The sequence below is a fragment of the Paralichthys olivaceus genome, chromosome 2 (assembly GCF_024713975.1).
Source record: "Paralichthys olivaceus isolate ysfri-2021 chromosome 2, ASM2471397v2, whole genome shotgun sequence".
Taxonomy (NCBI): Eukaryota; Metazoa; Chordata; class Actinopteri; order Pleuronectiformes; family Paralichthyidae; genus Paralichthys; species Paralichthys olivaceus.
This window is the reverse complement of record NC_091094.1, coordinates 17,347,609-17,361,667: the sequence shown is the minus strand read 5'-3', so window position 1 is coordinate 17,361,667 and position 14,059 is coordinate 17,347,609. Positions and strand designations below refer to the sequence as shown.

General features: G+C 40.5%; 1 protein-coding gene across 1 annotated transcript in view; it reads right to left on the bottom strand.

Moving 5' to 3' along the window:
- Positions 1 to 13,785, bottom strand: part of tex264a (testis expressed 264, ER-phagy receptor a) — a 64,093-nt gene extending 50,308 nt beyond the window's left edge. The window contains exon 1 of the mRNA XM_020087144.2: positions 13,168 to 13,785. Within this exon, the coding sequence (XP_019942703.1) occupies positions 13,168 to 13,425 (258 nt within the window). The 5' untranslated portion in view covers positions 13,426 to 13,785. The remainder of the gene's footprint in view (positions 1 to 13,167) is intronic.
- Between the last annotated feature and the right edge of the window lie 274 nt (positions 13,786 to 14,059).

Genomic DNA, 14,059 nt, shown 5'->3' with positions numbered 1-14,059 from the left:
TCGGTCATATCCCAGATAATTAGATGCATCTGGTTTGTGTTATTATTTTATTATTCATTACAATTATTATGAACAATAGGCCCTTAAATGAAAAAGGGATGCCCAGAGATAGAGAGAGCATTGAGGATGCAATTGAAATGTCCCTGATTGTGTTTAATGTTGTGTCAGCACATAAGAAGGGAGTAAAAATAGAAGATGTTTGATGTAAACTTGCAGAGACGTTGCACCTTCACATAGTCTGAGGTGTCTCTGGACAGAGGGCTGTCTGCTCTGGTGAACATCCCGTTACCCAACAGTCAGGTCTCATATGCGGTAGCTCAAATTACATCTGTGCTGGACAGCACGAATGCAATTTGAGAAAAGGCTAATGGTTTTAGATTTTGGATTTCATCAAAGTCACAAAATGGCTTATGGGTGTTTATAAGGATTTTATGCATCAATTTGTGTTGATTTGTGTCTCAATCACTGATCCAGTTATCAGTAAGAAGAGGATCTGACAGAGATTATCCCACTCAGATCTGTTTGCTTACAATTTGTCTGAAAAGCTTCAGATGGAGAGTGGGAGCTGCTGTTAAAGGACCAAGCCAGGCTCTTTTTCTTCTTTCTTTTTTTTTTTTTTACATGTTTTTGTCAAGTTACTGAAAATCACATAAGTACACTGAACATTTCTGCATTTTCAAAACCAAATCCAACTGACAGGGAGCAAAGGGTAAAATGTTTTAGTATCATTCATTTACACATAACTAAAATCATACCTTGTATCTAATGATTATATGCATAATATAAAAATGATACTCATGAGTGATATTCTTCTGATAAATAAAGTAAAGTAAATCTAATGTGTTGGGAATCATAATGGTCCGGGAGCTTGGATAATGAACTTAAACATATACATGAAATCTATGATTCGTAGTAAACAGGTAAAAAAATGCTGTTATGTTCCTTTAAGACCTGCTGCTGGTTTCTGCTCGATGACACTGTCCGTCTGTGGAGGGCTGGCACTGAAGGGGCACAGATGGGAGCCAGCAACACTCATCTTCGTGTCCCTAGCACCCTCTCATAATTATCACATCTAAACACCACAACCCTCTCCTCTTTTCCTTCTCGTTTCTAATATCCACAATAATAATTTGGCCACTACTACGCTGTACCGTTCCCACGGTCCTACTTTGTTCATACAGAAGCTTTTGTGCCATAACTCAGCGTCGTTGGCTGTTGGTGAGGCACCGAGCCTGAGATAAATCTATTTGATCATCCCACCCCTCACCCTCAGTGTCTCTTAATGCCTGCATCGCTTGGGTAATAATAATGACTGACAATGCCGGTTGAGCATGAGCAGATAATCTTTACTGTCACCTGACAGAGATCCTACCGTGTTCAGCAGTGAGTCGAGCGACCCAGATCAACCCGCAGACAGACAGAATTACTGCTGCACTGTGACAATGTCAGCATCTACTTTCAAGTAACATAATTTAGATTTATATTTACTGTGTGTAATTGATTACATATATGAGACGAATGAGTTTTTCAGTGATTTACATTTTAAACTATACTCGAGATTATATACCTCAGCCAACAGTCCTCTTCTGAAACCACATTAAAATCCACTAGATCCAGATTTTTATTTGGACTCATAAAGATCAGTCCCCTAAACATAGATGCTTTTTAAAATCTAGATCCATGAATTATTGGGAAATCAGTGAAAATGTCATAAAATGTCTGTTAAAGAAAGAGAAAAAAAATCCTGGCTCTGCCTCCTGACTCGGATCCTTACCAAAGTTTTTTCTGAGGTCATGCCAATCCTGACAATCTTTGCTAATAACAACCTACAAAGTTATAAAAATATCAGAAATCCACCTGGATTGACTCCTAAAGCATGGATAACTATTATAAAAGAATATATGCAATAGAGGGAGATATTGGGAGATGTAATGGTACCTGTAGATGAGACATTATGTCTATATAGGGTTTAAAATGTAACCGATGCAAGTATATGTCTGATGGAACTATCTAAAAAGTAATCATAATTCGGGTGCTGGTAAAGAATCATTTCATATAAACGTAAGCATCAAACCTATAAAATAAGACAGAAGAAAGAAGAAGGGATAATTATATCTGAGGAAAAATTGACAATAAGTTTGGATAGAGAAACTTAATGATGTTTTTTATTACACACTCTCAGAAATCCCACTCTGATGGTAACTTCAATGAGTGCAGCACAAACTGTGGAAAACAAAATGTAAACAACCACTATATTATCTGAGGCTGTCACATTATATTGCTCCATATAGAAGACTTATTGGAAAGGGAAACACAATGCACTTAATGTATAATGCATGTAAAATGAAAGTGAATATATTGCTGGGAGACTTTTACCAGGAAGAGGACAGCCCACCTTTAAACGCATTAATTGAAATTATAATGGGGGTTTACAAAATGAAGAAAAAAGCATTTTTCAATCATAAATTGAAAAATCTGCTTCACAATGTGAAAACTGGGTTAACTATGTAACACCCTATAGGCATGTTCTTCTTTTAATAAATAAATGATGTTGTAACGTACATACTTTTTCCCCTTGTTTGTTTTATCTTACATGTGCATACCTTTGCTAATACTATATCTTAGTGAATATATGGTATGCAGATATATTTTATGGAAATGTTTATTTAAATTATATTAAATTATATACAGTGGAAACTATATATATATCGATCAAAAAGCTTGAGACAGAATCATTCCTATACAAATGCTGTTTAAATAATTTGGTTAGTGATCAAGTAGTCTGCTCACAGTGTTCATTTTGTGTCTTTTCATACATAGCATTTACCTCAAAGCATTGCTGTGCCTAGTTACACAACATACAAACTTACAAATAATTTTAATTCATGTTTTAATTATCTATTATAATCAATGCAAATTAATTTTCACTTCTCATTTCATTTCGTTTCAATGTCTCAATATCTTACTCTTGATACATTAAACAAATGTAATTACAAATTATTTCATATAATTAATTAAAATAATCAGTTGTAGTCAATACAATACAATCTTGATATTACACTATGATGTTATCGTCAGTATATTAATACTTAATTTCCCTATATGCTTTACCAACATGATTGTTTAAGCACCTTAATTTCTTTGCATCTGGACTGTATTCTATATTTTCTCATCTCAATGGATTTATGTGCGGGGTTCTCCTGCATCGCCCTTTTCCCTGCATGAACAAATCAAATGTATGGTGCTGTCAACAAGGTTTCTGTATGTAGCTGCTCCCTGTCAACACTGGTGTTCTTTGATAAGACACAACAATAACCATTCAAACACAAAGGGGATAACAACTGTCCTCCCACAGACTTGCTCCAGTATCTTGCCATCTCACTACATCTCTCATGCTCTCCACACTGATAGACTAGAGTGTGTTAGCTAAACCAGTAGTTCTCTAATAATATCATTCAGGGCTCCAGCTATCATTCACATCCCACACAGTGGTAAGAACAAACAGCAGCCCTGACTGCATCTCATCTCTGTTTCCCTCCAGATAACACCACCCGGAGACTACAGGCAATTAGGAAAGTGAGGAACACCACTCCATGTACTTGACTTGTCTTGTCTCCCCCCACCGCAGTTGTTTTGTTTGCGTCTAAAATTCTAACACAACAAAAAGGTAGAAATTCTCAGATGCCATCCAAGTCGGGCAGCAGCCCTCGAAATGTCAGCCGCTGCTGCCAGAGCTGCGTTTGAAAGACAGCGTGTGATTCTGCAACCAAGGAAAGGCTTTGACTCAGGTGAGAAGCAGAGAGTCAGAAAATGGGAAAGACTGAAGCTCTTACCTCAATAACTCAAAACTGATGCATTATGTTTCTATACCAAGCTGGAGAAACCCAATCACGTTAACACTGACTTGATTTGAAAAAAAAAAGAAATCACTGGAATCTGCTGATTATATGTGCGACGATTCTTCATTTCCTATATTTCCTTATGCTAAGCATGCTCATTAAATAGAGAAAAAAGGTGCATGCAGTCAACTTTGGAAGAGCTTTTGGCCCATGGGACTATGAGATGGCTTTCCGTTCACAAATGGTGCCATTCCCATCTCTACCTGATTCCCCTACGCCAGGTCTCCAGGGACCTGTTTGGAGAAAAAGTCATTTCAAAAGCAATTCTTTGCTTGAGGCTACAAGGGCCATTTTTTGATTGATGCACTCTCTAACAATAAAAAGGAGGAAGGCTGACAGAGGTAATTCTTTATTAGGGGACACGTAATGAGGATTTACTCTCTTCATTCACTGATCTTTCTGTTCACATACACCCTTATAGTCTCCTTCTCATCATGCTCTCTATGTTCCCAATGTCCTCCTGTGCTTTCCTCTTGTGTGTTGTTTGTCACTATTTGTCGGTCACTTCTGTGTGTTTGTCTTGCTGGGCGTGGCTTTGGGATGCCTGCTCCCTCCATCTCTCCAGCACACCCGAGACCTGCTTCACTCTAAACTCTGGTACAGGAGTTGCCTTGTCAAATAGATCAAATGACACAATTTTATAATGACCAGCTCTAAATAGTAGCTTTTAATGTGAACTCGTCGAATGTTTCAAGTCAATCACTTCCAAACTCTATCCATCTCTCACAAGCACCAAACATAAGACGTTAGTACTGATGTTTTAAATCACTTATATACCTGTCACACCTGTTGGAAAGAGGAGTCAAGGTGTTTAAACGCTGTTAATCCATGTTTTCTTGCAAATTCTGACTTTAAAGCATGAACAACCCAAAGTCCAACAACTTCCCAACTCAGGTAACAGGACTTTCCTAGGAGCATGTGACTGCACAGTTAATACCTCTGCCAACGGGGTCATGATTTGTTTCTTTGTTTGTCTGTAGGATTACTCAAAAAGATGGACTATCACACAATTTGGTGGAAAGATGCTCTATAGGACAGGAAAGAACCCATTACATTAGATCAGGTGCAGACATTTTTTCAAATTGTCTTCAACATTGTGAGATGGGGAGATTTGCAACATTATTGTTGATTTCTCATGGAGAAATTCATGGATCTTGATAAAATCAAAATTAATTGATTAAATAAAAACAGGGGGGTATATATGAATTTGTGCAATTTAGTGCAGATCCAAATAAAAATATGGTGAATGTTGATTCATGAGGAGACTATTTGGCCATTCTAGTTATGACAAATTAATTATGTTGTAGTGAAAGTCCCTTTGCTTGTTTCTCTGTCTGTTACTCCATCTGTCTCTGTCTATTTAGTCCAGTCAATTTAAAATCCTCAGCATTTTTCCACTCTTGGGCCTGCACCTCTTTCCTGTCTATCACCACTTGGGATACATTTAACTGAATGCTAACCTCATTTGCAGTTGCTCATTTCATAACACAAGTGTTAATGGGCACAAGGACAAACAAGGCAAGAGGACAACCTTACTGCAGCTAGATGACAGGATGTTAATGAATGTGCCATACTCAGACTGACAGAGTATCAACACCATCCTCCTTAAAACACGACTACCAGGCGAACAATCAACAAACTGTGAAGCTAAATTAGTGGAGCAGGAGTGATTAAGACTGAAAGAGGTTAACATCTGCTCTCTCTGTAAACGAACCACTAAAACATGTAAAGGAAACATAGCAGCACTGTTAAGAAACTTTGAGGACTAAAAAGGTAACAGAAAGAAACATCACATGTTTAGTTTGACGCAGCATGCATCAAAATGTGAGCACAGTGCTTCAGTCTTTGTGAAGTGGTTCACTGAAGCATTTTATCATGTGTGCCCTTCATGTGCAAACTGTGATTACCATCACGCCAGAGCAGAATTACGAGGCTTTGATTGTACGAGGGTCATTCACTGTGCCGCATTCAACAAATCTGCACATTTGGAGCCTTGCTGGATGTCAACACCATCTTCACATCAATGTCAGCAGTGAAGCATGATAAGCAGCAAATGCAGCATTCAAAAAAAAAAACACAAAGTTTGTGAGGAACAGATAACTGGCCAAAAAAAACAAATGAAATTTCATCAACAGTTCAATTGCACTGGATGAATGAGCTGCACAAACAATACACATCACTGCCTCTGCTGGAGAGTTTTCTCTCCCTGTCTCTGCTCAGTGGCTCACAGTATCGTCTTCTCTCTGCAGCTGGAACACTGAGACAGATGGTGTTTAGGGCATTTCCATGAACAAGCAAAGAATTTGACACATGTGGAGTGAGAAGAACGGATGACTACGGGATAAGCAATCTCTCAGAAAGAGCTGTCTCTTGCCTCAGTGTGTCAGAGCGATAACCTGTCTCAGCTGATTGAAAGCCACCAGCCTCGCCCTCCCATCCCCACAGGCAGGCAGACGAGGCAGCAGAGACAAAGTCACTAGGAAGGAAAAAATTGAAACTAATAGGGCTGCACAGCACTGGCACCACAGGTATGCTGTCACGGGCTGTAGGATTTGCAACAGGGGAAGAACGCTTAGCTGAAGTGATTTTTTTTTTTATTTGGTTCCAAAGTGAAGTCAGTCATCACCTTGACTGATTTAATATCAAACCACTTAAATACATCATTGCTAGCAATAACAGTGGAAATAAACTTAAATTTGCAAATGTGTCCTTTTTTGCAGGGGGGTTGGGGGGGAGGCTAAAGCGTCCAAATCAGATTATTCATTGCAGTGATGAAGCGTGGGCCCCCATGGCCCCTTGAGGCAGGAGCCAGTGGAGATCTCTTTTTTTTCTGTCTCTCTTTCACCAAGTTCAGCTCAGTCCCTTTAGGCTGTGCTCAGACTTAGCTGGTAATTACACATGGCATCCTGGGAGTTCTGGCATGTATAATTACTGGCGAGGATAAGCAGCCTGCTGGAGGCAGGACACAGTTTTCCTTTGCCACAGTCGTGCTGCTGGTTCACCGCTCCACGGGCCAGCTGGACACAGTGTGGCACTCCTCCAGCCAGATGTCACAGAGCGGGGAGATAATCTTGGCTAATAGGAGATATGAATGAATCCCTCCCTCCTCTGCTTAGGCTTCCTTCCTTCTCTACAAAATGTTCCATCTCTTTCTCCACCTCCTTGCTGCGCTGATAGATATTCGGCTCTGTAATCCAATATCCTGCGCATCATAACAGGCTGAAGAGCCAATACATGTCACAGGATTGATGGTGCGAGAGATTTTAAGATATTCTTCACCATCTTGTTTCACTGACAAATTGCAGCATGTCACCTTGTTGAGTAACATCTTTTTTTTCCTCTGCACAGTTGGTGACAACGAATGGCATCCTAAAAGTAAACTGAACGGTTGTGTTCAGGATAAAAAAGCTTTTAAAGATTCTGTCTGGAATGCCTCCGCTTCATTTTCAATTCACTCAGTGTAGAGATGTTCATAAACGTTAATGGGGTGCCTTACAATGGGGACAGCCAGCGTGTCCACAGTCTTACATAATGTTGACTTGAAGACCTGTGGGACCAGACTTCAGAGTATCAACGTATTTATTTCTCATTTTATATCCCCTTTAAAAGCAGCAGCTCCTTGCCAGAAGCCTCCCTTTCATGTTGTTGCCGTCGACAGACAGACAAGCGGCAGTAAAATGCTAATAAATTTGACTGGGAGTGTGGCGATGCTCCGTGCTCTGATCTGAAATTCCGATTGATGAATTGGAGCACTGCGAGCCTCTCAAGGTGAGTCAGACTGCTACCAATTTATCCTCTTCGAAGGCAGCTGCACACCTCGCCTCATCTCTCACTGCCACTCCCATATACGTCTACATGACATTTCATTTTCTCCTGCTTGTCATAGGGAGCTTCAGAATTTAAAACAAAGTGGGGAATTCGCTAGATCAGAGGAAGAACCAAACAGCAGCTCCGGTTTAGCCTCGATACGAACACAACATGACATCAGTGTCAGAGGCAGCTGCGGTTGCTGCGTATTTCCATCAAGTGTGGACAGACTTTTATCATATCCACTACAGGCAGCATTACAGTGAAGAGAATGTTCTGTGTTAACTGCCAATTATTTCCACTGAAATGACATTCATCTTTAAATCCCTCACTCTCGGATAGTTTATTGTTCCATCCCTCACAGGCCAGTGGGCATTCTCTTGCAGGACAGACTGCCTCCTGTACTTTATCCAGTCTGGGATTTCTTCAATATTAATGTCAAATCTCCATTACAACCGAGCCTGAGGCAGCTCTGCCTCCAATGGTTTGGTGAGTTTAAAGTTTAACCTCCAATCTGTTGTGGGTCACTGTCCAGTGGACTGATGCTTGTGAGGAAAAAAAGCTGCTAAACTGTCCAATCCCTGAGGCGATAGTGATAATTACTTCTGGCTATTGTGAGTGTACTTGCAAGCACACTCATGCATGAATGGACATGAATAAGGAAGAGGCGTCAAGAAGAGCAACCAGATTTAGCGCTCATTGTTTACTAAAGTGTTGTCTTCAATGTCTCATCAGCAGAGTGAGGTGAGGCATTTATCAGTGCAGACCATAGGTGGTACATAAAGATGGCTGACTCATCTCTACCTTCTCCTTCTATCCAGCATTTAAATATTCTGCAGATGAACACTGCCATTTTGAACATCACAAGCTTGAGTCTGCACAAAAGCAATGAGGGGGTGGAGACATGGTAGCAAAGTTCCATCGATACACGCACTTGACCAGTCAAGAGTCAGTCTCAGCTGTCAATTATGACGTCTCTACCCGTCTTTTTATTGCATCAAATCACAATTAAAACAAAACTTGGCAGGAAAATTACCCATCAGAAAATACATCAGTGTGATGAGAACCACCAAAAACGTCAGAAACCATCTTTGAGGTTTACTTAATTTGGTCCATGTCCCATCCATTGACACGGAGGAGTTGGGATTTATGACTATACTGCAGCCAGCCACCAGGTGGCGATTGAGATGCTTTGGCATCACTTATGGGGAGCAGTCACCTCATCAATCTTACATATAGAGCAGACCAAGAACCTGATAACAGGTCACAGCTGTCTGACTGAAGGAAATACAACAGATTTAGCTGCTGTAACACAAGTCTGCTCTCTGATCAGTAGGTGGAAGTTTTGAATCTTGGTGCTCAGGAGACAGAGTCGTGCTTGCTTTTATCACAGTCATTAAACAGGGACTATGTTACAACTCCAATGCAGGTTGAATGCAAATGACTGCTTGTTGGAAATACTGTGGCTCCAGAGGCAGGAGCGAGAGACGCAGGAAAGACAGTGACCAATTAACACAGGTTTGGAATCCAGGTTAACTTTAATGTGATGAAACTAGTTTTTGTTACTGCTTGAATGATGCGAGGCTGAGTCGCACTGCTTAAATTAAGTTGTTTTTTTTAAGATCAATTAGGTTTCGAGGAGGCTTCTGCCTCCCACACAAACTCAGCTTCAATGCTAATACTGCCATCTAGTGGCCATCAGTGTAAATCTTACAGAGGACATTGGCAGTTAGCAGAGAATAAGTATATTTATTACAATATTTTCAGATGTACACATGCAGTCAACTAAAATAAAGTATGTAGTAGTTTACCTGAGTCAGATTAAATCATCCCTCAAAATGTACTTTTACCAAATGGTTTTCACTTGAACAGGGTTTTTTTTAGTATACAATTACCTTTTCTTTTTTTTTGGGAATTATTTTATCTTCTGTTTTTAAGATTTTGTATTATATCATTTATATCATATCACTGTATAAAATTGATGCTTGTCTTTAATGTTTTGTATTCTTTTTGTCTTTGTGAAGCTCCTAATATCAATAAGGTTGTATTCACAGTGGCCAGTAATGTATTGCTGTGAGTGTTAACCAGGCTGTGGTCTCCTTCATGCATGTGAGATAGAATCAGCTGGACAATTACATCTGGGTGTTGCAAAGGCTGAGACGATGAGCCTCCCCTCAGACAAAGGAAAGAGGAAAAGACACAACCTCACACCACCTGAGTTTACTTGCTTCGATGATACTGCTGTTTGACATAACCTGTGATTACACTAAATAAACTCCAGCAATACAAGGCCTGTTCTGGGATATTTATTGGTCTCTGACTCTGCATAAAAAATGTTGAAACTACTGTATCTGAACCACCTCTGAACAAAATCCAACAAATTATTTATCTCTTTTTGTTACTGTTGCAATATTTTAACACTTCGGTTTTCCAGTTTGTAGCCCCCCTGGTCCACCTCCCAATTTCAAAACCTTTTAGTTACATGAAACAGCTCTGCTACACATGGAAATTGAAATATAAATCTTTAAAGAAATGTTAGCTTGGTTGTCTAGTTGTAAATTGTATGGATGGTAATCCAAATATAATTTTTTTGTTCAGTCCAACTTCTTAGAGAAGTTAGGCAAAGTGTTTTCTTTGTGCCATTAAGGTTGTGATACCATGATGGTGTGTTTCTGCATGAGTCCATCTACAGTGGATTCATGATTTGTTGCCTCCCGCAGCCCTTCATTTGTTCTTCGTCTAACCTGATGTGTTTGTTTTGTCAATTATGATCCATTGAACAATAAATGGCTTCTTTTGACTTTTCCCCTCACTGGCAGTTGTTGCTCCCCTCATTCAGGTTTGTAACAACTACACAAAGAAAAATGTGTGCTTCCACCTCAGCTCCTGATAGGACCAGTTTGTGTCATTGTTACATGCATAACTTTTTGACAACTTAACACATTGAAAAAGTGAACTACTGGATATACCAGATGCAGGGGGCATTTTAAGTTCTGTGGTCAAGTCTAAACACAGCCAGTTGCAAACTCCACTACAAATAATGGCAAGTTGAAAAAAAAGTAAGCATCCTAAGCCCATTAAAAACCCTCTCAGGGAGAACACTGTGAACAACAACTTTTACTCAACTTTACTCTCTGCATTATCAGAGTTCAGTGAGAAATAAAGACAAGCATCACTGTTAACTAGAACTTCTATCTCATCCAAAGTTCTCTCAGAGTTTACTTTCAAGGTTGCAGATGAGTAATCAGACTCCTGGCTTTAGTAAACTAAAGAAGGTAAACAAATTCTAATGTCCCAAAGCAAACACTGAAAAACAGCTGCTTCAGATATAAAGGGCCAGAAACAATTTAAGGATAACTAAATTATATTTTCACCCAAAACATTTCATATTACATCTACAAATGTTTGATTTCATCAGTGAGCAAAGTTTTTCAAATCCTGTCCATTTCTGTATGTCAAAGGTCAATACAGAATTTGCTGTATAAGCTCCTGAACTTTAAATCTGTTATGTTAATCATTATCAATCATACTTTTTGCTTAATCCTTTTCTGTGTTTGCCAACAAGGAAGTCAGAGGTCCATACATCTTCAGATTATATCTAAGTAGAGACACAGATCCCAGGAGAGTCATCGACTCTATATAAAAACCTCTTTGGACTGGTGGTTACAGAGACATCTGGTCATCCTGTAATGGCTCATTATGATCCAGACTCTCCACAAACCCTTATACAAGCAGAAAAGTTTTAAAAAGCTCCTCAATAGACGCCAGCTGCAACTTTCCACTGGTGTAACTCCCAGTCAAGGTTTCCACTAAAAGCCTTAACTTACCAAAGGGACAGTGTGCTAAAGAAAGCAGCAGATGTAAGCAGAAAGAATAAGTGCTGCCTGTGTGCAACAATCTTTACTCCACAGAAGATAATAACATTATGGTTTGGCCTGACAGAATGACTGGGATCTTGTTGACGTGGTTACTGTGCAAAATTGGTTGATGTGCCAAAAGCCTCTATTTGGCCACTATGTTTGTTAGATGGTTTTAAGTCACCGTACCATGACAAACTCAGAATTCAGATGTCAGCAGTTCTGACACAATGTAAGTCAAGCAAAGAACAAAGGGGAAGTACAGGTAGTTTAGATAATGAGTCATGGAACATGATATAAATACATTATACTGTATTATGTTGTATAACTGTATCATATTGCACTTTGTGCATCCGTGTACTCTTAACCTGTATCAGATGGAAACTCAATAAACATTCCCGTCTAACAAGCAGCTGCTGTGCAGGCTTCTCTTATTGACTAAAAACACAACTCGTGATGAACAGGGGTATGTGAAGTAAAAGCAGGAGATAACCGCAGACCTCTGCCGAGGAATGACCTAGTTTGGTTTCACGTTAGGATCAGAATGACAAAGAGGTCATAGTGTCAAGAGTTTGGATTTTCAACTTTACCAAAAACTGTACATTCTCATACATCTGTCAGCCTTTCTCAGGTACCTTCCAAGAAGCATGTGTTTGCCCTTCTGCTTTGGAGTCTGGTTGCCATGTCTGAGTCAGAGACAAACACAGGCTGAGGCTCCCGGGACTCACAGATGAGACGGAAAAAAAATATCAACAGTGCAACGTGGCACAGAACAGCTGACTGGTTCCATCGTTCAGGCTTGATTCCTTTAAAAAGGAAGCTTGTCTGTTTAACCCCTTGAGCCATATGTAACTGAGTTACATTAACTTGTACATGACATTACACTCTCAGATCTCACTGCCCTTCTCAGACAGTGCCGTTATTTTGAAGACACATGATAAGAAATCACTACATAACTGAAACTGGAAACATTGTTTAGATGTAGACGGTCAGAAAACTAACAAGCAACAATGTTGATGATGAATTGTTATTTTTAATGCAAATGTGCCAAAAATCTGCTGTTTCTTAGTGGGCAGGGCAATAAAACAGTATAAATTATCTTTTACATTCTCTTCTCCTGAAGAAGAGTTTAAAATGACAGCCATCACTCGAAAATGAGTCTTTAAGAAATAATACTGTGACTTTTATCAAGATCATCATCGTTATCAGCTGATCTGAATGTTTTGTCTATCTCTGGCCACATCACCCAGCCCTACTTTCTGGTTATGCAAACAGGATTCATTATTGTTGTGTTCAATTCATGGAAATCATTATTCCCATGAATCGATCAGTGTGCAGAAGTTTTCCACAGTTAAGCAGGAATTCGTTAAAGTTTAGGAAAACACTAAATTGCTCAGAGGTGATTTTGGTCATTTTGAGCTGTGCACAGTATCAGTGGCTGAGTGACCTCTCACACTCTCTGCAGGTCAAACTTCTGACTGACAGTAAAAACCCTATCAGGAGACAAAGTACATGGGAGGGGGTTGTGGTTACGTCATGGGGTCAACACAGACTCAGGGGTGAGACTCAGGTGCTGGGCTGGAGGGGGGGGGGGTGTCCCTCACCTGTTTGGGGTCATCGTAGAAGACACCGATGGAGCTGAGCTTGGGTCCGATGCTGCAGCTCTCCGTGAAGGCAGCCCCGCAGTCTTTGTACGACCCCTCCTTGAACTTGTAGGCGATGGTCACGTTCCTGATGGGAGGGGGCCCGGTCTTTATGAGCACGTCTGACAGGAGCCCCGAGTAGAGCAGGAAGCCCCCCACCGTCACCAGCAGACACACGAGGAGAGCCACCATCAGCAGCAGCAGGATCAGATCCGACATGTCGGCTGCTCAGTGGAGGCTGGTCCGCACGAAACAAAAACAACAAGAGGGAGAAACAAGCAGCCGGAGCTACACGTCCTGCTCCGGGTCACACGCAGACACACACCGCAGCTCCGGTAGCTTCTCACCACAACACGGACACAACGTGAGACAAGATAACGACGCGAAATGACGTGAACACAGTCGCGACAGTGGAGGAGAAGAGGAACGAGTCGCTGCAGAGAAGCGACAGTTTGTTGTTGGTATTTTACCAAACACTGGGACATGCTTCCTGGATGGACCATTCCCATCCGCAGAGGAGGGGGGGGCCGGAATAAAAAAATTTGTAAACCACTGCATGACGTATGTTAATAACAGAGCGATAACATCAACACATATTTTATAGAGTTTATTAAATACGCACCACTTGTTTTTATTCATGTGAACTGTAACTGGTGGTTATTATATTCGCGTTTTCGGCCGAGACACCCCTGCGTCTCCTGGCTATGGTTCAACCCAGGTGGCTGCGCAGGGAAATAAACTGAGCTGGAGAAATAAAATAAATACATTTAAATCCCAGTGTTTTCCTGATTCTCCTGTTGTGTCGGTGACTCCTCTGAGCTACAGACTGTCGGTGGCTCTAACTTGTCTCAGT